The 25929-nt window shown below is 44.8% G+C and overlaps 1 protein-coding gene across 1 annotated transcript in view; it reads right to left on the bottom strand.

Annotated features, from left to right (window-relative positions):
• The window catches only part of LOC128405292 (paralemmin-2-like), a 113346-nt gene that overhangs the window by 64275 nt on the left and 23142 nt on the right, over nt 1-25929 (bottom strand). Inside the window, exon 2 of the mRNA XM_053371795.1 lies at nt 11599-11679. Coding sequence (XP_053227770.1) covers nt 11599-11679 — 81 coding nt within the window. The remainder of the gene's footprint in view (nt 1-11598; nt 11680-25929) is intronic.

Here is a 25929-nt window from a genome sequence, read left to right as displayed (position 1 = left end):
CTTTCCAGCTAAATTTCAAACTACAATTGGAAAAAAGGCTGCTTAGGTGCAAACATCACTCATTTCTACAGAGACTGCAAAGGAAACCAAGGATGCTTGGAAAACGTAAACCGCCCTTAGATCTACAGATGAAGGGCAGTATACAAATTTAATAAATAATAATAATAAGTAATAAAAACCCATTGTTTTCAAATTCCTGCATAAACAACCTGATCCACATCTCTTGCATAAATTGCAGATTGCAATTTAGCTACCCACCAGATTTCAAACTGTGTTACAAATGTTGTAACACAGACCTGGACAGCTTTTAGATGTATTAGAAGGTATCTATTTAAATGTATCAGGAATTGGTATTTAAAGGTATTGCAGCCTGGCTTGTATTTGCACAGATGCAGACTTGTTGCTCTCTGATGAGTTTTTAAATCACCTTCATCCAATATATATAGGCATATCGTTAGCTATTGCTACCAGAGCATTAAGATTGTTCAGGCATTGGCCAATGGCACTTTTAAACGACTGCAGTAAATTTTCATTCACTTAGCAGTTGCTGCTTCACTTCTCTAGGGAGATTAGCAACTGTAGACCAAGCCTACAGCCCATCACTAGAAGTCATTCTGCTGAGGTCTTATTGGCTCTCAGTATGTTTTTGAGCACAATTCAAAGTGTTGGTGCTGACATTTAAAGCCCTAAACGGCCTCAGCTCTGTGTATCTGAAAGAGCATCACCACCCTCATTGTTCAGCCCGGACACTGAGGACCAGCTCCGAGGAGCTTCTGGTGGTTGGGTCCCTCACTGCAAAAAATGAGGTTACAGGGAACCAAGCAGAGGGCCTTCTCGGTAGTGGCACCCTCCCTGTGGAACACTCTTTCATTAGATGTCTAGGAGATAAGTAACTACAGCAGGCATCCCCAAACTCGGCCCTCCAGCTGTTTGGGGGCTACAATTCCCATCATGCCTGACCACTGGTCCTGTTAGCTAGGGATGATGGGAGTTGTAGTCCCAAAACAGCTGGAAAAAATAGTGCTTCCCTCCCTGCTAGGGAAGGAGGAGTGTGTAAATAACTACATCAGGGAAAAGGGAAGACTAAAGACCTACACCGGAATCTCCTGCCCCTGTGGATTCAGCCACCTGAGGCAGCTGCCTCACTTTGCCTCATGGGTGGGCTAACCCTGATACACACATTGGCATTATTTTTCTAACTTGGGTAAACAACTGTCAATCCTCTTCTACTAATTATATTGCTTAACAACACACACACAGAGAGAGACACTCTCAAATCTGGGCCATTCCTATTCTTTTTAAAGCACATAATAGGTCAACAGGGGGGAGGAGACGGCTGAGCACCTCAAGCTATTTTTGGGGATGTGCATGTCTCTTGCCACTAGTTTATTCTAGGCTTTTTATCACGGCTAGTGCTAGGACAGGAAGCGTCAGTAATGAATCACTGACGGGAACTGGAGTGCCCTGTAATGAGCAGATACAGACGGATGATGCTCCGGTGAAATCAAAAGGCACAGATTAGAAGCACCAGATAAACAGTTTAGCTCATCAAGGAGACGATTCAACTCTACTTCTGATATTTCCAGAGCTGTTGTGGGGCAAATTATAAAAATACCTCAACACACACCCAAAGCCACTCCCGACCTAAGGGGGGGGGGTTGCGGGCTCACGCCCCCGTCTACATTCTCACGGGGCTGGCGCCAGCCCCGCGGGACTCAGGGATTCCCAGTCTCATTAATATTCATCACCCACAGCGCCAGCCAATCGGCTGGCGGTAGGGGCGGGCTTACTAAGGGGCATTTAAGGTCGGGGCAGCCCTGGCTCGCCCCTTTTCTTTCTTTACAGCAGCTGCGGTTTCCCACCCACCTGCCCTCTAGGTTTGCATTCGGACTTTGCTATGGGCTTCGGCTGGTCGCCGCAAGGGGCCTGGTAGGAGTTTTTCCATTTGGCTAATTGGCTGTATTTTAGAAGCCACTTGGTTTTTTCACCTACAAACGTCACAACTCCTTGGTTTTGGCGGTTAGGCATTGGCAGGGGTATTGTTATGCAAATGAAGTCGGGGGGGGGGGGAGGAACGCCATCACCTCCCCCAAATCTTGAAGGGTAGTTTGTTAAAGGACTCCGGGGGGCGTCGCCTCGTCCGAAACCTACGGAGGCTAGGGCCTAAAGCGCCTGAGCTAGGGCCTAAAGCTCCTGAGCGGTAACCCCTTGGGGAGCGCCTAGGGATGTGCATCTCGGGGGCTCCCCCTGTTGGTGCTTAACCCTTCCCAGTTAGACCGGATAGTCTGTTAGTGCCAATGCCTAAAGCCAATACCACTCTTCCCTGTAATCAATAAAGTTGTGGCCATTTTTTGCCCATTAACCTAAATTCTGGTGTCCGGTGTCTTTATTTACTCCATCTGTGGGAGGGGGCGGGAATCGCCACGCAACCTGTTCCCCTTAGCTCATTTTGAACGCCTTCACTTTCATGTTATTTACATTAATCAACATTCAATACATCCTGTATTCAGATGCTTCCATCTCCACTACCTACTGTAAAGTATTCCATCCCGTGCCACTTAACACACAAGAGAGAGATGGGATACAGAAAGATAATGTATTCATTTCCCTCAGGGTGGTATAGTGGTTAGAGTTTGGGACGGGGACAGGAGGTCAGGGTTCAAATCGCTGCTCAGCCTCAAAGCTCAGTGGGTGGTCTGGGGCCAGTTATTGGCTCTCAGCCTAACCTACCTCTTTTGGATGAAGCGGCTGAGGGGGAGGATCATGTAAACATCCAAGCTCTTTAGAGATATGCTGGGATATAAACGTAATGATAAATAGAATATAATAAAATGAATTGGGTGGAATTCAAACTCATGTTCAGATGAATGTTCTGTCTGCAACAATATTAGCCTGCCAGAGGGAATGATCCTGCTCTCCTCTCCCACACCCTATTCTGGGGGTACCCCAGACCCCCCCCAGGGATAATCCTAGGGTGCATGGGGATGCAGAAGGAGTGGGGGAAGGCCTGTAGTGCTCTGTACTACAGCTCCTGTACAGGACTTCCAATGATGGAGTCATTTGGTGACTTCCAATCATTTGGTGACTGCCAAGGCTGTCTTTACCCGGGGGGTGCAAGGGGTGCGGGGCACCTGGGCGCCGAATTCTGGGGGGCACCCTGCACCCGCTGCTGAAGCTGCCTAAGCTCTTAACTATCTACCTGTTATGAAATAATAAATAATTTTGATCAAGCTAGAAAAACAAAATACATATATACCTAGGTATTACCCAAATGTATACCTACTGTTTCACTAAAGGACTTTTGACTTTGTGTGTTCATTTATGAAAGAGGTGCCGCACCAGTGGTGGTGCTTGTCATTCACAATGGCAGCGCTTGTCAGACTCAATGATTTGGGGGTGCTGGGTGGATCTTTGCACCCCAGCAGTGCCTATGCTAAAGACTCCCCTGGTGATTGCTTGCCCCTTATATCCAGCTTTCCTCACCCAAAAGTCATTCAAGGCAGCTCCATGAGATTGTAAAATGATGAAAGGGGGGAGGGGAACCATTCACAGTTTAAAAACCCAAAACTATAAAACACACACACAATAACACCACACATTTTTGTCAAATGGCAAAAAACAGCATCCAAATCATCCTGCAACTTCCTTTACTCCTATGTTTGTGTACAAATATCTTTAATAACCCTATTCAAGTTCCTTTATCTGACTTATAGCTTAGTGAGGTGAAGATGAAGCATTTATGGTGGCCACAACTAGGGAGGGGCTGGCCCATTAAAATCTGGTCCGCCTGAGTTCTCAGAGGCGACATGACTCAGTCCTCCCCATTTAGTTTCCAGGCAGATGGGGGGGGAAATCTTTTAAAACCTGCCCAGATACACATACTTAAAAGTAATTACAAGTTAAGAGGTGATGTGAGGGTGGCATACTGCCTTAGTTCCCCCTCTCAATTTTTCCCTTTCAAAACTTCAGAAACACCCACCACCTGAATGGAAGCAGCACACAACCCCCAGATCACTTCATAATGGAATCTGTCTGGCTGTGGATTCTGAAGTAGACCATTGATCCAATCTAGGTCATGGATGATCAGTCCAGATTGAATTAGGTGAGTCCTCTGTGAAATCCAAAAAGGAGAGATTCCTCCTTCATCCACTGATAAGATAGCTGAGAACAGTCACACACAAGACCCTTAAAACATTTGTTCCCTTTCATTGCATCCATTACTCAATAAAGTATTTTCACAACTGCATTATTAAGTGCAGTAAATGCACTTGTCTTTATTTAATCCTACTTATAGTAAAATTCCAAGCCTTTCTAGCAAATACTGCTATGACAAAACCTGTCCTCCAATTTCTAGAAAGCTTTATTCCAACACATAGGGGGGTCCATTTTTTAGCCTCATTCACAGGGCACTTCTGAATATATAATTTCACCAAGTGCCCAGTGAGTTGATTGCAAAGTGGCTGGGTACGGCGGGTGCTTTTTTCTTTCTATTAAATATTTCTTCTGTGCTTTGCAGCATCTCCAACAGCCCGTGTTTCCTGATCTAAGAAAGTCAATGAGGTCTTTCTTTGGCCTTTACCTGTCACGCAGGGAGCTGTGGAGGTTATGAAACTCATATGTGCAATGATTTTGTTTTTAAGAAAGGCCCTTCCTTTTACCTATTTAAAATAGTTCCACATTGATTTGTTTAAAAGTAAAAATACTTCACTTTAAAAAATGCAATAAGAGGAGCAAGCCAGCAGTAAATCACACTGATCAAGTGGAGTTCACTCTTTGTAAGCAAAAACAGGATCTGCATAGGAGTGCCAGTCCTAATAAGCTCAGCAATTCATCTCTGGTAGGTCTTTCCCACATGAAGCACTTGCTGAGACTGAAGGTCCCTGCCACAACACAGTTGCCTAAGTCCCTTCCTCTTCAGGGTTTCCCTCCAAGCAACCTGAGACTGTGGCTTTATGAAGCTAACCTCTCCTCTGCCCTTTTCTCCTGGTTCTGGAAGAACAGCAGGGAGGGGAGTTTGTCACAGCAGGAGTGGGAGACGCCTGTGCCTCTTCACCAGCCTGACTCATCTCTGCTTCTTGGCCTCCCTCCTCTTCTGCTTCAGCTTCTGCCTCTAGGTTTCTCTCTGCCACAGATACTCCCGGCTCACTAAACCCTGTTATCTCTTCAGAGCCACTTCCGACGTAGAAAGGAGGTGGGGTTGTGGGCTTCACCCTCCCACCATGCGCGCGGGTGCTGGCTCCCAGTCTCTGCACGATTGAAGGAATCCCAGATCAGGTCATCCCCTGGCCAGCCAATCGGCTGGCCTGGGGGGCATGGCCTGCTCCATTTAACGCAGGGGTGGCCAGTGATCTTCCTCTTTGCTGCTTCTAGCTGCTCCAGTTTCCCACCCTCCCACCCTTTAAGGTTTTCGTCTTTGACCTTGCTATGGACCTCGGTTGGTTGCCATTAAGGGGTCTGGTAGGAATTTTTTTCCACTTGGCAAATTGGCACCAGCCACTTGGTTTTTCGCCTACCTCATAGCAAATTGTCACAACTTCCTTGGTATTGGTATTGTTATGTAGATGGAAGGGGGGAAGGAAGCACCATCACCTCCCCCACATATTGAAGGGTAGTCCGATAAAGGATTCTGGGGGGCGTGGCCCTGTCCGAAGCCTATGAAGGTGAGGGCCTAAGGCATGCCCCTGAGCAGTGACCCCGGGGGAGTTCCTAGTTGATGTGCATCAGCAGGACTCCCCCTACTGGTGGTTAACCCTTCCCGGACTTCAAGTGAACAGGCTGAAGCCGGATAGTCGGTTAGGACCAATGCCTAAGCCAATACCGCTCATCACCTGTAACCAATAAAGTTGTGGCCATATTTAGCCCATTAACCTTAAATATCTGTGTCATGTGTCTTTATTTCCACTGGGGGGAGGCTGATACTCGCCACGCAACTCCCAGCACCTCCTCCTTCCAGTCTTCTCCCTCTTCTCCTTCTGACCTCTCATCGTTTTCCCACCACCAATCCCTGTACCCTGAGCCTTCTTTTCTAGGGGCTTCCCCAGCCAGTTCCCTTCTGAGTCTATCCAGGCCATGCCACTGCCTTCCTGGTCTGAATGGAAAGCTCGGATATAATAAGGTTTCAGGAAGTGTGGGCACCCAGAAAGGCTGCAGAATACAAAAAATATTATTTGTGGAATGAAATAACGAACACTCACAAAATCCTTCAGCCGCTTAGAAAGTAAGGTAAGTGCCGTACACTTCACCCATGCCAATTTTTCTAAAATCCCCCCTTGCTTTTGATAATTTTCAAATGCAATTTCTTTTCTCATTAATTTAAGAACGCTCTACAGCAATAAGAAATTTTCCAGCACAGTGTTATTAGGATCCTCTTCAAATAATCAAAATCACCTTGGAGATGCTCCTTTACACCATAGCCTTTTGTAGGTAATTAAGAGGAGTAAAACTAACCGAACAACAAAAAAAGGATAATTGCTATGTATCCAACTGAAGGTGGGTGTGAACTGTTCAGAACTCCAGGTAACCCAGCACAGAAGCTTTGAGTTGCTGCTGTCTATCTGCCCTCAAACACTCACTCAAGTATTCAAAACCCTCATTAATGTATCAGATTTATTTAATCAAACCTATGAAAAATATGCAATAGCATCCCAGTGCAAAATTAACTGCTGCTGAAATACTACTACAATTTAGGGATAAACACTCCTCATTGAACCCAGAAATTATAGCCATAGGACCCTCCGGAGCAGAGTTTGCCCTACAGCGTCAATTACAAAACTACATCTATATGGAGAAATACTAAAAAAGGGGGAAATGATGTTTTCAAAATGTTCACTGCACTCAGACTGGGGCAATCCTATAAAGGTAAAAAGGTAAAGGACCCCTGGATGGTTAAGTCCAGTCAAAGACGACTATGGGGTTGCGATGCTCATCTTGCTTTCAGGCTGAGTCTGGGTCATGTGGCCAGCCTGACTAAACCACTTCTGGCGCAATGGAACATCATGATGAAAACCAGAGCACATGGAAACGCCATTTACCTTTCTGCCACAGCAGTACCTATTCATCTACTTGTACTTTGATGTCCTTTCGAAATGCTAGGTTGGCAGGAGCTGGGACAGAGCAACAGGAGCTCACCCCGTCGCAGGGATTCGAACCGCCGACCTCCGTTTAGACCACAACGCCACCTGCGTCCCCTTGGTGCAATCCTATACATACAGATGTTAAGAATGTCAACTTCAGCCAGCATGGCCAATTATCAGGGATGATGTGTTGCAGTGGTGATGGGCAACTCAGGAGTGGAAGATTGCAATGCACACTTACCTGGAAGTATGCCCTATTAAGCTCAGTATGGTTTACTTCTGAACAGATATATAAGCTAAGCACCAAATAGTACCTTAAACCTAGGTTGCACTCACAACAACAGAATGGGGGTTGGATTAGGTGAGCCTTCGGGTCCCTTCCAACACTACAGTCCTATGATCTCAACTACACTGCTTGACTGTAGCTTGCTCTTACAACAATTCACTTGTCCCAGCATGTGAGAAGGAAACACACAGTGGAAATGGAAATGGTATTAACAATGGACTAAGGCAGAGGTTTTTCAACTGAGTTTTATTTGGGTGGCCTGTGGAAAGGGTGCAGCACAGTCAAATAGATCTGTACTCATCCCTGCACTTATTTTCTTTGAAGTGATGATGGAGGACTAAGATGCCCAGCAAGGGGTCCATGATTCGTGCGGTAGTGGAGGACCATAATATGAACACCTTTCAGCTGGTTTGATGGAGATGTCAGTTGCCAACCTGGGGCCCAGAAATCTCTGCATGGTCACAATTGGACCCATGCCAGTAGCAAAATGGGGAATTTCAAACACTGATTCGAATATAAACTTTCTTTGTATGTATTTTTTGGGGGATTGGAGAATGACATTATACTATTTGGAGAAGTGCAGATTTCAAAAGCTAGCTGTGTTTCAGGGCATGTATTGGTTTGGAAAGCAGTAATTGGGCAACTTCACCTTGGAATGTGAACAGATTTCTCATCTATTCCCAGCCAAAGATTCTGTTGAAAGAACTTTTAGTCAAAACTTGGGGTATTTAGGTGGGGCAAATAGTTTCCTGAATCTGGCTTACTTTCATTTTAACTTCTGCTGCCTGTTTCAGGGTCTTGGCAGGTAGCAGTTTCCCACTTTCCCATTTCCTAGAATTCCCCTGACTGAGAGCAGAAAGCGTTCGCTGCAGTTTGGTTTCACAGTAAGGCTGTGTCACAGAGCATCACTGTGAAGCCAATCAGAGTGAGGGAAATCCTTCCTGCTTTCACCCTAAGGAATCCTGGGAGGGCAAAATGGCAGCCATTAGTTGTCCAAATTCTGAGGAGCGGCATTAGTGGGGGCACTGCATTTTCTACTGGTTTTGCCTCCTCCTCTGAAATTTGCTGAAATGTCACCCTTGACTTCCTACAGAAATAGTGGGAAAGTTGTCCTTTGCCTTATAAAACGAAAGCTCAAAAGAAAGAGGAGAAAAATATTTCCTGGATCTCATAGTGGTCTGAGTGAAATGGCAACTGTGTAGCACCATGGAAATGCAATCATGTTATTTCCTGATAGCACAGCAGCCAATATATGCCACCAGGAGGGCTGCAGTGACACTGATGGAGTATTTGCTTAGGCTATAATCAATTACCCAGACAAATTCATTATGCTTAGTTAAAAAAAAAGTGGGGTTGGGGGAGAGCAACAACAAAGGCATCCAGTAAAATACAGAATGGCCCGATGGAGATTTGCAATGCAGTATTACACAGAAGTAAGTCCCGTAGAGTTCAGTGGGGCTTACCCTCAGCCAGGTATAGTACTGCAGACACATCAAATGTATGGAAACAAATTAGTGTGCAGCGTTACCCAAACTCTGGCACTGCAACTGATTCCAGGCTTTGTTTATGCCATGAAATTTGACTTAGGTTTACTGTAGTGCAGAGACTAAACCATAGCTCAGGAAGCCTCTTGTTTGATTATTACATCTACTGGGAACCTGGTAAGTGGCATCAGTTGTTAGCCCTCGCCTTGCCCATATCTTCCTATATAAATAACAATGTAGACTGTTGCCACGCTCTGCAGTTCCTGTGGCCACCAATAGGTGTCTATGCCAACTGCAGCATGAGGAACTGTTTAATGGGGTGGGGGCCCTTCACCCAGAAGTTTAGCAAGCTACTGGATGGAGTGCCTGCCCCCCCATTAAATGTGACTGCAAAGGTTGGGAGGAGGAGGAGAAGAAGAAGAAGACGAGGAGGAGGAGTTTGGATTTGATATCCCACTTTATCACTACCCGAAGGAGTCACAAAGTGGCTAACATTCTCCTTTCCCTTTCTCCCCCACAACAAACACTCTGTGAGGTGAGTGGGGCTGAGAGACTTCAGAGAAGTGTGACTGGCCCAAGGTCACCCAGCAGCTGCATGTGGAGGAACGGAGACGTGAACCCGGTTCCCCAGATTATGAGTTTACCGCTCTTAACCACTACACCACACTGGGAGAGAGGAGAGGAGCTTCACAGAGCAATTTAACAAGCTGCTCTGTGAAGGAAAAAGCTGTAGGTGATGGGGGGGAGGAGTTGAAAAAGTCACGAGGGGGTGGAAGAAGCAATAATCACAACTCATATTAAGCTCATTGGCCATGATGCTGCCACAGCGTGAGTTGTAAAGGTTGGGGAGTTGGCAAGGAGAGAAGGTTGGCTTGGTGAACAGGGCAAGCAGGGCAGAGCCCCTAATCCGAAATATGAAAACAATACTGACCTGCCTTATAGGGAGTAGCGGCTGGCGCCCACTAGACCTGTTGGGGCTGCTAGGAGGTCACAGGGGCATGGCCAATTTGCTATGATTTTCTCCCCGTCCTCCTCCCTTGCAAATGAACACTTATTGCAACAGTTAGCGCTTAACTGAACAGAAAAGTGTCTTACTTTGGTTCAGAAGGAGTCCCTGCCATCATGGTTGCTTCTCTGCTGGAAGAAAAGTTGTGTGCCCCTCACCTGTTCTGGTTCTCCTCCTATCACCTTTCTTTTCAAAGAAACAGCAGACACTTAAACATTGCATCTAAGTGTCTCACCTTGGTTCAGAGGGGTCTCTGCTATCCCAATTTCCAGTGTGGCTTCATGTCAAAGAAACTATATATTATTCAGAAGTAAGCATCACTGAGTTCCATAGGTCTTGCTCCCTGGTATGTACAGGATTGCAGCCTGAATTGCTTAGTCTTAAAGGTGCCACACGGGCCTGAAATTGAAATCACATCCATTTCCAGACCTACAAATAAAATTATCCGTGAAGTAGACCTGATCCACAACATAGGAACCTCCTTCCTTTAGCAGTGCCCTGGATGGAAACTCTCTTCCTGCTCTCCAACAAACACACATGTGTGGAATTTGTGGCATAAAAATACAACATTGCTTGGAGGGGAAAATGCATTGCTAGTCTCAATCTGAGCAGGTGCTGAATGCCTGCAGCTGCCAGCTATTTGAGTGGACATTAGGACACATCGCATGTAAGCTTTAGACAAGTCTCTTTCTCTCTGTGTGTGTATTCATCTATTTGTTTCTTTATTTACAATCATATCCTATGCTCGCTTTGGGAAATTCAGAGCTACTTGTGTGGAGATTCCCAGGAAATCCCATCCAGTCACTGACCAAGCTGAACCCTGCTAAGCTTTTAACATCCTTACAGCACCAGACTCCCAGCTCAGGCTCTGTTTGTTTTCAACAGAAAGGTGTTCAGCATACTGGAGTGTGTAAAGGCAGGGAGATCTCCTGCATGAGGTTAGACACTCCAGCAGCAACTCTCCAGGATTCTGAGCAGAGATCTTTCTCCAAAACAATCCTTTGGAGATGCCTAGTCCTTCTGCAAGGGAAGCAGGGGCTCTGCCCTCCGCAAGGTATATCTGATGTTTGGAAAAATCTGGACTGGTGAGACCCAGGTAAGTGAGGTGGGGAAATTGATCCACGTTTCAGGATATACCTCCCAAAGTTTCCAATCCATAATCCCTTATTTTCTGGGTATCGACACAGATTAGACTTCTATGTCTATATGGCATGGTGCCAAACACCTATTTCGGATCAATAGATCAGGCAATTTGATACACGGAAGCAAACACACAGACACACAAAATGTAACGACTAAATACTATAGTAATCAAGAGACAGAAAAAAAACCCTGAGCATCTGTAGAGCCGTCAAGCAGACCATCTAAGCAATGCAGCGAACACACCCAAATCCACATCCATTGCATTTCAGAGGTATAAAACGAAGAATGAATTTGCGGCAATAAAGCTGCGTGCAGCATATGCCTTCCTCTCACCGCTCCCCACCCCCACCCCCCAGATTCCACACCTTTCCCATCTCTGCTCTGCCCCATCCTTTTCAGAAACATGGGGCTGTGTAGCTGAGAATCTCACACACAGCAAAGAGACCTGGGGAGGATCTGATTAGCTGGAACAGACACAGCTCTGGCAGAGCAGGCTGCTTCATGTCGGAACAGGCTCTTTGCAGCTCTCCAATGTGTGATCTGCATGTCTAATAACAAAACAGCTCTGGTCAACCCAGCAGCTCCCCCCACAACTCAGCCCCTTACCTTGAAATGCTGCAGCTGAAGTATTTGGTCTTCGAGCTGTTGCCTCTTCCTTTCTATTTCCGTCTGCCTTTTCCTTTTTTCCTTGGCAAAAGAGGGTGGGGGGGGGAAGAGAAGAGAAATTGCCTGTCAGAGAGAGGTAGAGAGGCTGGAAGCAGCAAGGAATTTCAGATACAAATTTATATGTATATTTTTAGAAAGAGAGACAGAAGCAGAGCCTTTGTAGAACAGAAGCCACCAGATACATCTGTGCCACTGTCTCCACCTGCCTCACAAAACAGCCAGGCTTTCAGGGAAATAACATGTCAGCTAAGGACTAGCTACTTGTTCGCTGAGGAAGAGAAGATATTTGTCTCCCCTCTCTGTCTCTCTGTCTCCGTCTCTCTGTCTCTCAGACTCAGCTATGGGAGCAGCAACCGAGAGCAGAGTCCCCCGGGGGAAACGGCGGGTACACAACCTAACAACCGAGTTAAAGGGACACAAGCCCTGTTGCGTGTGCATGTGCGTGCGTGTGTGTCCTTATATACCTTGAACACTGCAAAGGATACCCCCCCAGGAGAGCAAACAAGTGTCCAGGAAGCTGCCAGCCAAAGTATAGGATTACGTAAGAGATTAAAAAGCAAACAAAACAGGGGGAACGGCAAGGCTTGCTTACAAGTATGGTCCCACGTTGCCACTTGGCAAACAACCTGCAGAATTCAGGTGGCCCTAGTTTTCACAAGGTTTATTTTGTTTATTTATTTAGGCCCTGTTATGTACTGAGTTGAATAGGATCCAAACTGCAGCAGTCTGATTGGTCCTAGAACAATAGGATCCAAAAGGCAGCAGTCTGATTGGTCCTAGAACAATAGGATTCAGAATGCAGCAGTCTGATTGGTCCTAGAACAATGCAGCAGTATGATTGGTTGGCAGGAACTACCCAATCATGCTCCAGATAGAAGTGAATCCACAACCTGATTGGCTTACAGTAGAATTCTGGAATTAGCCAATCATGTGCAGCCCATTGTGTAAATAATGTATATAAAGCAGATACTTTGAGGGGACTTTCATTCATTCCTCCTCACCACTATGAGCTGAATAAAGAGCATGAAATCACTTTGCGACTCTGAGTATATTTCAGGCCCAATCCGCACAATACGTTTAAGTGTCATGCCACTTTGAGCAGTCATGGCTACCCCAAAGTATCATGGGAACTGTAGATTGTTCAAGGTAATGGAAGTTGCTAGAAGGCCCTTACTCCATATATACACCCACACCCCGAACTACAATTCCCTTTTGACTGGTAGACCACTCTGAGAATTGTAGCTCTGTGAGGGGAATAGGCTGCAACCTCCCTCAAAAGGGCTCCACCCTACAGTTTGGGGAGCCTTCCCCACGTCCCGTTTTCATGGTGGCTGCCATTTTGTTTTTCTCACAACACCTTTAACCAGATTGCTGTGAGGAAAATGAAATAACGGGTGTCAGAAAGCTGCAGAGGCAGATTTAGGGGAGCACGATTGGTTCGGTTGCACTGGGTGCGGACTCTTGGGGATACAGTGATACCTCGGGTTACAGACGCTTCAGGTTACAGGCGCTTCAGGTTACAGACTCTGCTAACCCAGAAATAGTACCTCAGCTTAAGAACTTTGCTTCAGGATGAGAACAGAAATCGCATGGCAGCGGCAGCGGGAGGCCCCATTAGCTAAAGTGGTACCCCAAGTTAAGAACAGTTTCAGGTTAAGAACAGACCTCCAGAACGAATTAAGTTCTTAACCAGAGGTACCACTGTACTGCCAGGGATGCACCAAGTGGAGCACGAGAGGCAGAGGGGTGCCAAATTTTAGCGTTGCACATAGGGCACCGCTGAAATTTGAGACCCAAAGATCTGTCCTTGGAAGCTGGCAGTCCTTACAGTTGCAAAAAGAAAAGAATGTGTGCCCGCTTCCATGCAAAAATGTAACACCCCTCCCCAACCACTACAAACCTGGGGGCATCACCTACACAGAGGAGGGGGGGCAGTCCACTGGGGGAATTTTGCCCAGCCCTAGGTGCTGCGTTTGTGCTCCATGGCAGAAATATATTTTCTGAAAGATGGCATCAACTTTATTATGAAGACTCCCTACTTTTGAGTGCTTTGCACTCAAGTTCATGTTTGAAGCCCCCCACCCCAGTGCCTGCAAGGAAAACAGAATTTTGCCATCCCTTGTCGATTTGACATGGAATAAACAAAAGGATCATGTTTTGGGCTGGACTTTAGGATTCATTTTGGCTGTGAGTCCTGGAAGACCGCAGGCCTTCTTCCAACTGGGCTGGGAGGGTGAGGTCCTGACTGACTCCAGCTACAGAAGCTGAGGCTGCTTAAGAGGCCAGAGACCATCTTGGCTGTCTCTTAGTGCAGACCTGGGTCTGTGAGTCTAAGATGCTACTCACTATGAACCACCATTGGCAGGACTGGCAGCAACAGCAGCAGATATGTTCTGTGCTGGATAATATTTTATTCTCTTGTTAATCGTGCTGTTTTAAATGTGCATTTTATATTCAACTTCCTTAAGTAACATTTTCTTCTGAAATGTTTAATAAATATGTATTGCTGCGCTAAATGTGTATTCTGTAGTTGCTGTCCTTTATAATGTATTATTTTGAAATCTTTAGGATAATATTTTAGCTTCCTGTTAATTTTGTTGTTTTGAATGTACAATTTGTATTTGAATTTCTTCAGTAATATTTTATTCTGGGTTGTTTTATTTTATGTTTAATGTGTTGTAAACCACTTTGACGTTTTTTTCTTAACAATATAAAGCAGTATAGACAAAATCATAATCATCATCATCTTAAAAATAAAATAAAATCAAGGTGTCTTACAGAGACTAAGCAACACCACCACCAAAATAGTGTCTTGAATGTTGGGTTAAATGTGAGGTTAAGATTCTATTACATATTTCTAGTGAGTGCTAGAAAACTCACTGGGAAGAAAGTCCCAGTAAGTTCAATGAGGCTTACTCTATAGCATGTGACTCTGTTTAGGAATGTAACATACTAGGGTTGGTCTTAAACAACCTCTTGGCCAGTTACCTCTGAGTAAGTGAAACCATACAACAAGAATTTACTTGTTGACTGTTCAAACTCTTGGACAACATTTAAATAATAGCATGCGGTTGTCGTTTTTCTTCTACCCACATTTTTTTGGATTAAAACAGCGGAAAGCATATAGCAGCAAAAACTAACCACTAAATGAATGTATTATCTAAGTGGAAAATGGTATCTGTATAGATGAAGCATAGGTATTAATAAATTTGTTTATGGAGATGCAATAATAAACATGTTTACTAAATCATCATCAAACGGAATTGCATCTGACGTTCTCCAGAAGTGACTTCATTCAGCATGGTGGAGCCCTCCTTGAAAAGGAAGGCAAGATCCAAAAGTCTTGGTGATATGTGGATTATTTCGTGGGATTCTATAGCATAAAAAATCTCAACACTTAGCACCCAGTGGTATGATAGGATGCAGGGAAAGCTTCTGGAAAAAAACCACATAGACAAATGGAACAGAAAATGCAGAGTGCACAGCTCAGCCCTTCCTACTTAATTATGTGTTGGTGTTTCTTCCAGCTGTGTCTATGCTGTTGGGAGAATGCAGAGATGCCCAATTCGATCAGGAGGGGAATTATACTGGGACTTGGGGCTGGAGCAGTAGCAATATCAGCAACAGTTCTGTGATGTGGCTGAATACTAGGGACAGAAAGTTCTTCATTCATTTGCTGGATGGTGAGGCTATGTATATAGATTCTCTCACTCAGCAAATAGCCATCTGAATCCCTTAGCCAGGGACATTTATTACACTGCTGTGGTCTTCTCAGTATCTGTAGCATGCACTGGGCCTTTCCAAAGCATACACAGTACTGTAGATCCTTTCCTTTTAAGAAAGCTTCACAGAGTTACAGTTTATACCTGGGCTACAGGGAAGAATTTACGTTTGGTGCTAACATGAAATAAATACCAGAACACAGCCCAAACAAAGGAAAATTACAGCATGTGGTATTTTGCTGACAAGTACAAACAATAACTGCAGTCAAGTGTGCTCAGTAAGGCTTCTACCTTTTAAACACACATTTCCTCAAATGTGTCACGAATACAAATATTTACAACGTGCTATTATTTGTATACCTGAAAGACGCAGGTTAAGAGGAGATTCAAATGGTTTTCTCTTAATTTCTTGCTGACTCAGGTTTTGGCTTTGGAAAAACAACAACCCCGCATCAGGAACATGCCAGCATCCATTGCTATGAAAAAATTGACCCTACCCGTAACACAATCACAAACTACTTCTCATTCAATCATCTTATTCAAGTCTCATCATAATCATCAGCATCATTTTTGAAATCACCATTTTATTTTATTTGCCTGTGTTCATACTGTGGTTCGTTCATCTAAGGCACAAGTAGTAACCCATGTTTTATTTAAAAACAGTGGCACCTAAGCCCTCTTCAGACATGTGTATTCAGGGTTAACTAATCATATGATGGGGATGACTGTGCCAACTCTGTGACTCCATCTTCCTCCAATTCATGGAGGGCGGCTGCCTGAAGTGGTGAGTCTCCACAAGGACAGAAGACTCCCTGCTCAGACAGTCACCCTCCATGAGTTGGAAGGCAATGAAAACATACCCTACAAGTGTCCTGATTTCCCAGGGACAGTCCCAGAATTACAAAAATCCACCCCGGCTTCTGATTGGATCCCAGAATGTCCCTATTCCCACCCACCCACCAGTGTTGTTGCTGTGGAGCTTGGGGAGGAGAACGAACTGGCACTTGTCCTGAGCAATGGCTGTGGCTGTGAGGGAGCATCCAGTTGCCTCTCCATGGCCGCCGCCACTGGCCTCCTCCTTTGGGCAGCTCATAGCGGCTGCCGGAGAGCAGGCGAGGAGAAAGCCCCAACTGATGCATCAGCTCTGAGGGGCAAGCAGAGGGCAGGGCCACTCTGGGCGGAAGAAAGGGGTTGCTGAGGGGAGCGCAAGGAGTAGGAGCATTGATTTTTTTTAAAAAAAAATGCTTTGTGCACCTGCATCCAGTGGTGGAGGAACCCTCTCCAGCACCCAGGGTGGGGCAGCCCATATGGAGTGCGCATGTGCAGCATCCCGTACAGAGTGGCATGCATGGCAGCCCATACGGTCACCGTGCGAGAGGCAGCCCGTTCAGGCACACGGAAGTGGCAGCCCATACGGACACCACGTGAGCAGCGCCCATACGGACTGCGCGTGCAGGGGCCATCTTTTCACACACACCCCAGAGTGGCACCTGGGGCTGACTGCCCCCTTTGCCCCCCACTTCATATGCCCCTGCCTTCATCTAATCTTGCCCCTTTCTAAAAACATTTACAGTGGTACCTCAGGATAAGTACTTAATTTGTTCCGGAGGTCCGTTCTTAACCTGAAACTGTTCTTAACCTGAAGCACCACTTTAGTTAATGGGGCCTCCTGCTACTGTCGTGCCGCCACTGCACAATTTTTGTTCTTATCCTGAAGCAAAGTTCTTAACCCGAGTTAATATTTCTGGGTTAGCGGAGTATGTAACCCGAAGCGTATGTAACCTGAAGCGTTTGTAACCCGAGGTACCACTGTATGGCTGTATTTTTGTTAATTTACCAAAGAGTAAGATAACATAAAATTTGGATTGAGGGTGTTTTGTCAGGATGGTGGAGGCTGTGTGTCTCTGTGTGTGGTGTCTCCTTGGTGTGGTGGTGATGGCACTTGCCCTTCTTCTGATAGGAAATGCTCTGAGGGGAAGACCAAAAGAAAAGGGGGGTGTCGAGAAAGGTCAGTTGGGTGGTGTTGGGGACTGGAATGAAGAGGAAGGGTGATTGCCCCCCCTTCTCCTGTAGCTGACAGGGAAGAGGGAGGCTGGGTTGAATTACAGCCAAATTATGAGGGAGATAACAAGTCAGAGACAGGCGAGCAGCCAAGTTATGAGGTGTTAGAAGAAACAGTGGGGGAGACACAGCGGCCAGTGGACACTTCATTAGACAGCATAGATGATCTGCTGTCCCTTAGAATGTGACATTCGTTAAGGGTGCAAGAGCAACAGACACAGAGGCATTTGACCACAGGGGGCCACTGTAGGGTCAGATGCTGTTGGGAGAGAGGGAAGGGGGAGGAGCCACAGTGAGCAACTCCATCATGAAGGAGGAGGAAGAAGAAGAGTTTGGATTTGATACCCCACTTTATCACTACCCCAAGGAGTCTCAAAGCAGCTAACAATCTCCTTTTCCCTTCCTCCCCCACAACAAACACTGTGAGGTGAGTGGGGCTGAGAGACTTCAGAGAAGTGTGACTAGCCCAAGGTCACCCAGCAGTTGCATGTGGAGGAGCAGGGAATCGAACCCGCTTCACCAGATTACGAGTCCAGATTAACAAGTCCACTGCTCTTAACCACTACACCACACTGGACAGGATTCTTTGTCTTCTGCTGTAATGACTGAATAAATCATAAGAGCTTTCTTGTTTCCTCCCTGCTTCTTGAAATCATGGGGGAGGGGGGAGAATTCCTCAAGCCTGACAGATGGGGAATGAGAAATGTCCCTATTTTCATCTGAGGGATGTCAGAAGGTATGTGAGAATGGCAACAGGATTTGGAGGTAGCAGGCTTGTCCCTTGCAGCCCCCCCCTCCCCAAATGCATTTAGTTAAACATAAAAGTGTATCCCTGAAGAGTGCAACACATAGAAAGTCCAGGACGCTGTCTTATAATGAGTGAAATCACTGGTTCAGTAGCTCTCCAGGATTTCAGACTGGGTTCTCTCCCAGCCCTGACTGGAGATGCCAAAGGTTGATCCTGTAACCACCTGCATTCAAAGCAGATGCTCCATCATGGAGCCTCCGCTGTCCTACAGACTATATTTATTCCATAGATATTTTGTTGGAGCTCACAGAATTCCAGTAACAACAACATGGTAAACATCTAGTCTCTGACTGGTAAAAGGTAAAGGGACCCCTGACCATTAAGTCCAGTCGTGACAGACTCTGGGGTTGCGGCACTCATCTTGTTTTATTGGCCAAGGGAGCCTGCGTACAGCATGACTAAGCCGCTTCTGGTGAACCAGAGCAGCGCACGGAAACGCCGTTTACCTTCCCTCCGGAGTGGTACCTATTTATCTACTTGCACTTTGATGTGCTTTCGAACTGCTAGGTTGGTAGGAGCAGGGACCGAGCAACAGGAGCTCACCCCATTGTGGGGATTCGAACCACCGACCTTCTGAATGGCAAGTCCTAGGCTCTGTGGTTTAACCCACAGCACCACCTGCGTCCCAGTCTCTGATTGGAGTCTCCATTAAATCAATGGCTCTTACTTCTGAGTAAGCATTCGTAGAATTGCACTGTTTGTGGGGTTGTTGTTGGTTTTTTTAAAAAAATGATTGCTTCGCTTATTCACTACATCTACTTCATTCCTGTACATTCGAGCCTTTCCTGTTAGTTTCGTAATAGAGTAAGCGACTGCGTTGGAAAAGAAGGACTGCCACTCTTTGCCAACAATGAAGCCTGGTACTGGGAGCTCCTTATAGAATGCGACTCCTCTGAGCATCATCTACAGTTGTAAACAGAGCACAATAGATGCTGCAATGCTGGCAGAGGGAGTCAAAATGAGAAAACGATGAGGCTTTCGTAGCACAGGAGGTGGGCGCAGTGGTGGGGGAAACTTTGACACTCCTCCTCTGGTTGCAAGATATCTGTGGCCTCTTCCTATATTTATTTCTGCATGCTGAGCTTACTCTATTGACTGAAAATATGAAAATTTATTTTTCTGCCACAGAGTCAAATGAATTAGAACTCTTCTACTTCACAATGCCATAATCTCGAATTTTCCACTTAACAAAGAAAATAGTGTTTTTACTTTTTTTTAATGCTGATTTTCACTCTCCGACCCATAAGAAAGAATGAATCCCCAGCTTTGTTAATATAATATAAAGGTGAGCACTTTATTGCTGCTACCTGCCTTACAGGTAAGACTAACATGTCCAGGAGACAGATCTAAGTATCTGCTAAATTCTATGTTTTCAAGAACAGCAGCTATTGCTACTGTCTCCCGACAGCTCTTATTTCAACCTGAAATCTGTTTTGCACCTAGCAGAGATTAGATCTAATAAAATTTTGCCCAGCGCCTCTCCCACGCTCTCTTAGAAATGCTACAAACTGCAGACTTTTGATTTCCAACATCATGCCCTTGCTTTTTTTTCAATTTCCCGTATACTTTTGCTTGACATCCACCCTGAAGACGAGTTCAAGAGAATCTGAAAACTTACTTGCTATTTTGCAATATCTTAGCTGGGTATTATGCTACCCTGACTTTTAGATTTTTCCCATCACGAAAGACCCAAGGCAAGTTCATGTCAATGTAATTAACAGGGCAATCCGGTACAAGGTTACATGGAAGTAAGTGCCATTGGGTTTAATGAAGCTTGCTTCTGGGCAGCTTTGTATAGGATTGTTTTTATATAATAGGTCTCAGATGTCCAAGTTATTACACATACGTATCTCAGCAGTCCTTACAATAGAGTGGGGAACCTTTTTCAGCAAGAGAGGCTTGGTCTCTTGTGGATAACCTTTCAGAGGCAAAAGTGGACCAAGCAATGGATGTGGATTTTTACAACAATAATAATAAAAAGGTAAAGGACCGTGGGCGGTTAAGTCCAGTCAAAGGCGACTATGGGGTTGCAGTGCTCATCTCACTTTCAGGCTGAGGGAGCCACATTTGTCCACAGACAGCTTTCCAGGTCATGTGGCCAGTATGACTAAACTGCTTTTGGCATAACGGAACACCATGACGGAAACCAGAGTGAATGGAAACGCCATTTCCCTTCCTGCCACAGCAATACCTATTTATCTACTTGCACTGGTGTGCTTTTGAACTGCTAGGTTGGCAGGAGCTGGAACAGAGCAACGGGAGTTCACCCCATCACGGGGATTTGAACCGCTGACCTTCTGATTGGCAAGTCCAAGAGGCTTGGGTTTACTGATTTTTACAGTAAGTACACTCCAGCCATTCTTTTGCTTTTTGCGTTTTGTTTGTAAGAACAAAAAAACCCTAAAAATGCAGCCAAATCTAACCAAAATCATTGGGTTATATCTTTTTTTTTAAAGCATTATTATATTTCCAGAAATTTCACATAAAATTCCAATACATGATGATTTTTTCTTTTGCTTTATCGACTTCCCATCCCTTTCTCTGTGGTGCTTTTCTTATACTACCTTATTGCTGAAACCTATCTTCACTCTTTCAGACAATATCCACAATACAGTAGTCTCTAATTATTTCTGGTGCTCCTAGTTCAAATCCTGCTCATGAATTCATTATAGTATAATTCTCTTTACATAGTCTCAAAAGGGCTTCCATTCTTCCTAGAAATCATTGGGTTAGTCCTACTCAGAGGAGACCCACTGAAATTAATAAGCCATTAATTTCAATATGTCTCCTCTGAGTAGGACTAGCAATGGGTGCAGTGCAATCATTGAAATGACCAGCAGAATTAAAAAAAAGTAACATAAGTGCCAAGACAGTCTCTCTTAATGAGAAGTAATTTGACCATATTATGCAAATCAAGAGATTCTGCTGACTGGTCTTTCAAAAAAGATCCTTGAGTGAAGTTGATTCCACTTCAGCTTAAGTGTCATGAAGTCTAGTTTTTACCAATGTTTGGTAAGCTTTCTCACATACATACCAATCATTTAACTGACAGATAGCTGTGAGACACCATTCAGACACCTTGATCTATGCTACTGAAATCACTCCAGTGAAAAAATTTAATATATGTTTTAGGTGTATACCTAATAATATTATGAAGGAATGAGACAAGAATGGCTTTTGAAACATGTGCATTACACAGGTGGGTAAAACAAAGCAGACAGCCAAGATTGGTTTCAGTTTCCTGCCTGGGATTGCTTCCATATGATGTGTGATATTGTCCACAAAGCTCCCATTACGGCACCCATTTTTCTATAACACCAGAGGCATCAATACAGAGTAAGAAAGCTAAATCCACTCTTGCCCTTTGTGTCATTATCTTACATCTTGGAAAACATAAGATCCAATAACACTCAACATGCTTAATTGCAAATTCTTGGTGAAATGTTTTGGCACACCCAAATGTGGGCTGCTTAATTAAAGCTCACTCCCACATTTAAAAACAAACAGACGACATGGCTTTGCTCCCAAAACAATGGAACTTAATGAACCTGCATTGCTGCAGGATGACATTTTCCTCCCAAAACCTTGTTTCACTGGCTCTTTTAGAGAACAAAATCAGTAAAGGTCTCCTACGAAATCCACGTGGGAGCTTCTGTGGATTCTTGGCGAACAATGATGAACGTTTGAAAGCCTCACACAGATTAAAGAAAACAAACTTGAATCACTGCTTAAAATTAGCCACCGCCATTTCAAAGGAAATGCAAAGGAATGCGGTTTTAGCCCTGTGGAAATCCACTCACCCCAAACTGGGCAGATGTACAGCCTGTGATTTGCAGTGGATAACAGATTTGCACAGCACTGATTGGCTGCCCCACATGCTAACTCTCCACTCTATGGAGCAGGGCTTTGCTTAATATCGATTTACAAGTCACTGTCTTAATCATTAAGCCACTCCTCCTCTTCTCTAAGTCATTAAAAAAACAACAACCCACGTCTGCATATAAGTTACTGCTATAAAAAAAGGTACCAAAAATGTTTCATCTCATAACTATGTGATATGTTTGGAAAAACAACTGAACTACCTTTTTGAAGCATAAGATCATAGAAATCTGCATTACACAAGGTAAGACTATTTATCCATTTAGCTCAATATCTTCTACCGTAATTGCCAATAGCTCCACAGGGTCTTGGAGATGAGTCTTTCCCCATCCCCTGCTACCTGATCCTGACAAAAATTCATCAGCATTTGGGGGCAGATCGCTCCTGGAAAACTGTCTGTGGACAAATCCCGGCTCCCTTGGCCTGAAAGCGAGATGAGCGCCGCAACCCCATAGTCGCCTTTGACTGGACTTAACCGTCCAGGGGTCCTTTCCCTTTCCCTTTTACCATCTAACATACACATATCTGTATCCAAACAGGCAAGTCTTCCCCTAATATCTGCATTTTGTACACATCATTTGGTTGGACTAGATGAACTTTGGGTCCCTTCCAACTCTAAGAGTCTATGGATCACAAAATTTGGAGAAGTACGAATTTTCAGTTCGCGTGCTATTTCAAAAAGGTTCTCATTAAAATCTGAATCAAATTCCATGAATGTAAATGTATATAGTATTGCAGCCTAAATGTGCACAACTTTGGCTGGATTTGCCCCTACTGAATTGCTGGTGTGTGTTTTTTTTTTCCCAGAGAAAAAGGCTTTCGCAACCATTAACAAACAAATAGTACAAAACAGTAACTATTATTAAAACAGAATAGTAATAGTAGTTATTTATATGCCACCCATCTGACTGGGTTCCCTCAGCCACTCTGGGCGGCTTCCAATGAAAAACAGTAAAAACACAAGACAGTGGTACCTCTGGTTAAGTACTTAATTTGTTCCGGAGGTCCGTTCTTAACCTGAAACTGTTCTTAACCTGAAGCACCACTTTAGCTAATGGGGCCTCCTGCTGCCGCTGCATCACCAGAGCATGATTTCTGTTCTCATCCTGAAGCAAAGTTCTTAACCCGAGGTACTATTTCTGGGTTAGCGGAGTCTGTAACCTGAAGCATCTGTAACCCGAGGTACCACTGTACAACATCAAGCACTAAAACCTTCTCTGAACAGGGCTGCCTTCAGGTATCTTTTAAAAATCACATAGCTGTTTATCTGTCTGACATCAGCTGGGAGGGCATTCCATAAATATATATCACAGGGGGTCACCAGTACGACCAACAGCATTTTAAACAACATTCCGCTTAATTTACGCTACAACAATTTTAAATGGATGAAGCTACAGTTCCTTGTGTTTTAATGGATAGCAGCTATTGAGACACAGAGAAACAAATGGCTGGGAAGGAAGGAAAGCAGGGAAACCCTTGTGCAGGTGCAGTTTCTTGAGTCTCAGTGTATCACAGAAGAAAAGTAGGCGGACTTGTAGTAGCAGCCTTGCAGACTAGTAGTAACACCTACACAGACTAGTAGTAACACCCAAGCTGCCAAAAGAGAAGACAGTCACAAAGGTTTGTTTAAGAAATGGTTCCAGCAGCTGCAGAATGCTTGGGAAAGTTTATGTTGAAGGCTGGAATGCTTTTTACCAGAAATAAAATGTTCAGGAATCAGTACTGGGTGTTTATACACTTGTTCTGTGCAGATACTTTTTGGGGGGAGGCAGGCAGAGAATGACAACATGTTCTGGATATAAATTGCCCCACGTTCAATCTCCAGCTTCTTCATCTAGGCCTAAGGGAGACCTCGTCCTGAAAAACTGGAGTGTTGCTGCCATTACTGAACTAGATGGACTCCGTATAAAGGCAGCTTCCTGTGTTCCTAAATGCACCAGCACCACCTTAGAAACTTAGATGGCATTTTGGATTTCTGCCTCCCCCTAGCCTTGCTGTTTATGTCACATTGCCACATTATCCCTAGAGACTTTCCAGACCATGTCATAAGAAATTACAGGCACACAGGAGACCTAAGACTAGAGAACAGAAAGAGATGAAGGACACATGTGTCTTAGGATAGTTGTGGGTTTTTTTTAATTGTACTTATGTGACAGCATGAGACTCTTAATCTGGGTTCGAGCCCCACGTTGGGCAAAAGATTTCTGCATTGCAGAGGACTGGACTAAGATGACACTTGTGGTTCTTTAAAACTCTACAGTTCTATGATTTTATGAGTCAAAGGGAAGTTGTGAATCTCTTCTGATGGATATATATGATAGAGCAATTTTAGTGCTGAGTGGGCTTGACTGGCTGGGCTCATTTAACACTTACAAAAGGAAGATTCTGCTATGCTTTGGGAAACTATATATATGACATAGTAATCCCACTGATACTAATATATTTATATTCCATCCATTCAACTAAGTCTTATGGACCGTTTGAGTAAACTGGGAACAGATTTTGAGCTGCTGGGACACTTATCACTCCTTCTAAGGTTGAACTCAGTCCCAGCGTGCCAAGAGCTTTGTAGCCAAAGCAGGGCAACCATCAACAAGAGGGGCATAACTACATGCCTGAGAGACTCCCAAGGTATGGATAAGTATAAAACTGATGGAGAAACCCAGCACAGCAGCAAATGAGTGAGGACAGAAAGCTTGCTGAATTGGCCTTGTGACACTGCCACAAAATATTTGGCAACGTAGCTTCGTCACAAAGCCAGTTCAGAGTGTGAGCGATATGTCCTGCCCTCATTCTGTTGTGGTATTACCACATTAATGAGAGAATTCCCCAAGCGGCAGGGATTGAGTGAGCAGCAAGAGGAGGCAAACAAACAGAAATGACGCCAAAGTACAAGATTGGGTATTGCAGATGCTACTTAACTTTCTTCCCCTTCCCCAGTCCCTTTTCATGTTTGCCTACAAACTTTTGTCACAGGCCACATTCACACCATGTTTAACGTACAGTGGTACCTCTGGATGCAAACGGGATCCATTCCGGAGCCCCGTTCGTATCCTGAAGCGAACGTAAGATGCGTCTGTGCATGCATGAGTGGTGAAACCTGGAAGTAACGCACTCCGTAACTTCCGGGTCGCCACGGAGCACAACCCGAAAATATTTAGGCTGAGGCATATTCATCCCGAGGTATGACTGCACCATGATACCCCCTGAAACAGTCGTGGCTTTAGCCCAGGGTATAAGGCGGAGGGACCCATTAATATTAAACGGTAATACAGTGGTACCTCGGATTAAGTACTTAATTTGTTCCGGAGGTCCGTACTTAACCTGAAACTGTTCTTAACCTGAAGCACCACTTTAGCTAATGGGGCCTCCTGCTGCTGCCGCGCCACCGGAGCACGATTTCTGTTCTCATCCTGAAGCAAAGTTCTTAACCTGAAGCACTATTTCTGGGTTAGCAGAGTCAGTAACCTGAAGCGTATGTAACCTGAAGCGTATGTAACCTGAGGTACCACTGTACTGAGGGAGATTGGCCCAAGGAATATACCCATTTTACAAAGTTCGGCGGCAGTGTCATTGCAATCTCACGATTTGCACACAAGTTTGTTATCGAGTTTGAAGTGGTCCACAATATTGAAAGCGATCACCTACCCTTAACAGTGGTACTCGCAGGTCCACTCCTCAACCACTCTTCCTTAAAAACTCAATTTATCTCCAACACAAACTTACTCATGGCTTCCCCCAAAGAATTGTGGAAGCTGGGGTTTGTCAAGGGTGCTGAGAGTAGTTAGGAGACCCCTATTC

The sequence above is a fragment of the Podarcis raffonei genome, chromosome 17 (genome assembly GCF_027172205.1).
Source record: "Podarcis raffonei isolate rPodRaf1 chromosome 17, rPodRaf1.pri, whole genome shotgun sequence".
NCBI classification, from domain to species: domain Eukaryota; kingdom Metazoa; phylum Chordata; class Lepidosauria; order Squamata; family Lacertidae; genus Podarcis; species Podarcis raffonei.
Note: the sequence above shows the minus strand (reverse complement) of the source record. Positions and strands in the feature narration are given on the sequence as shown.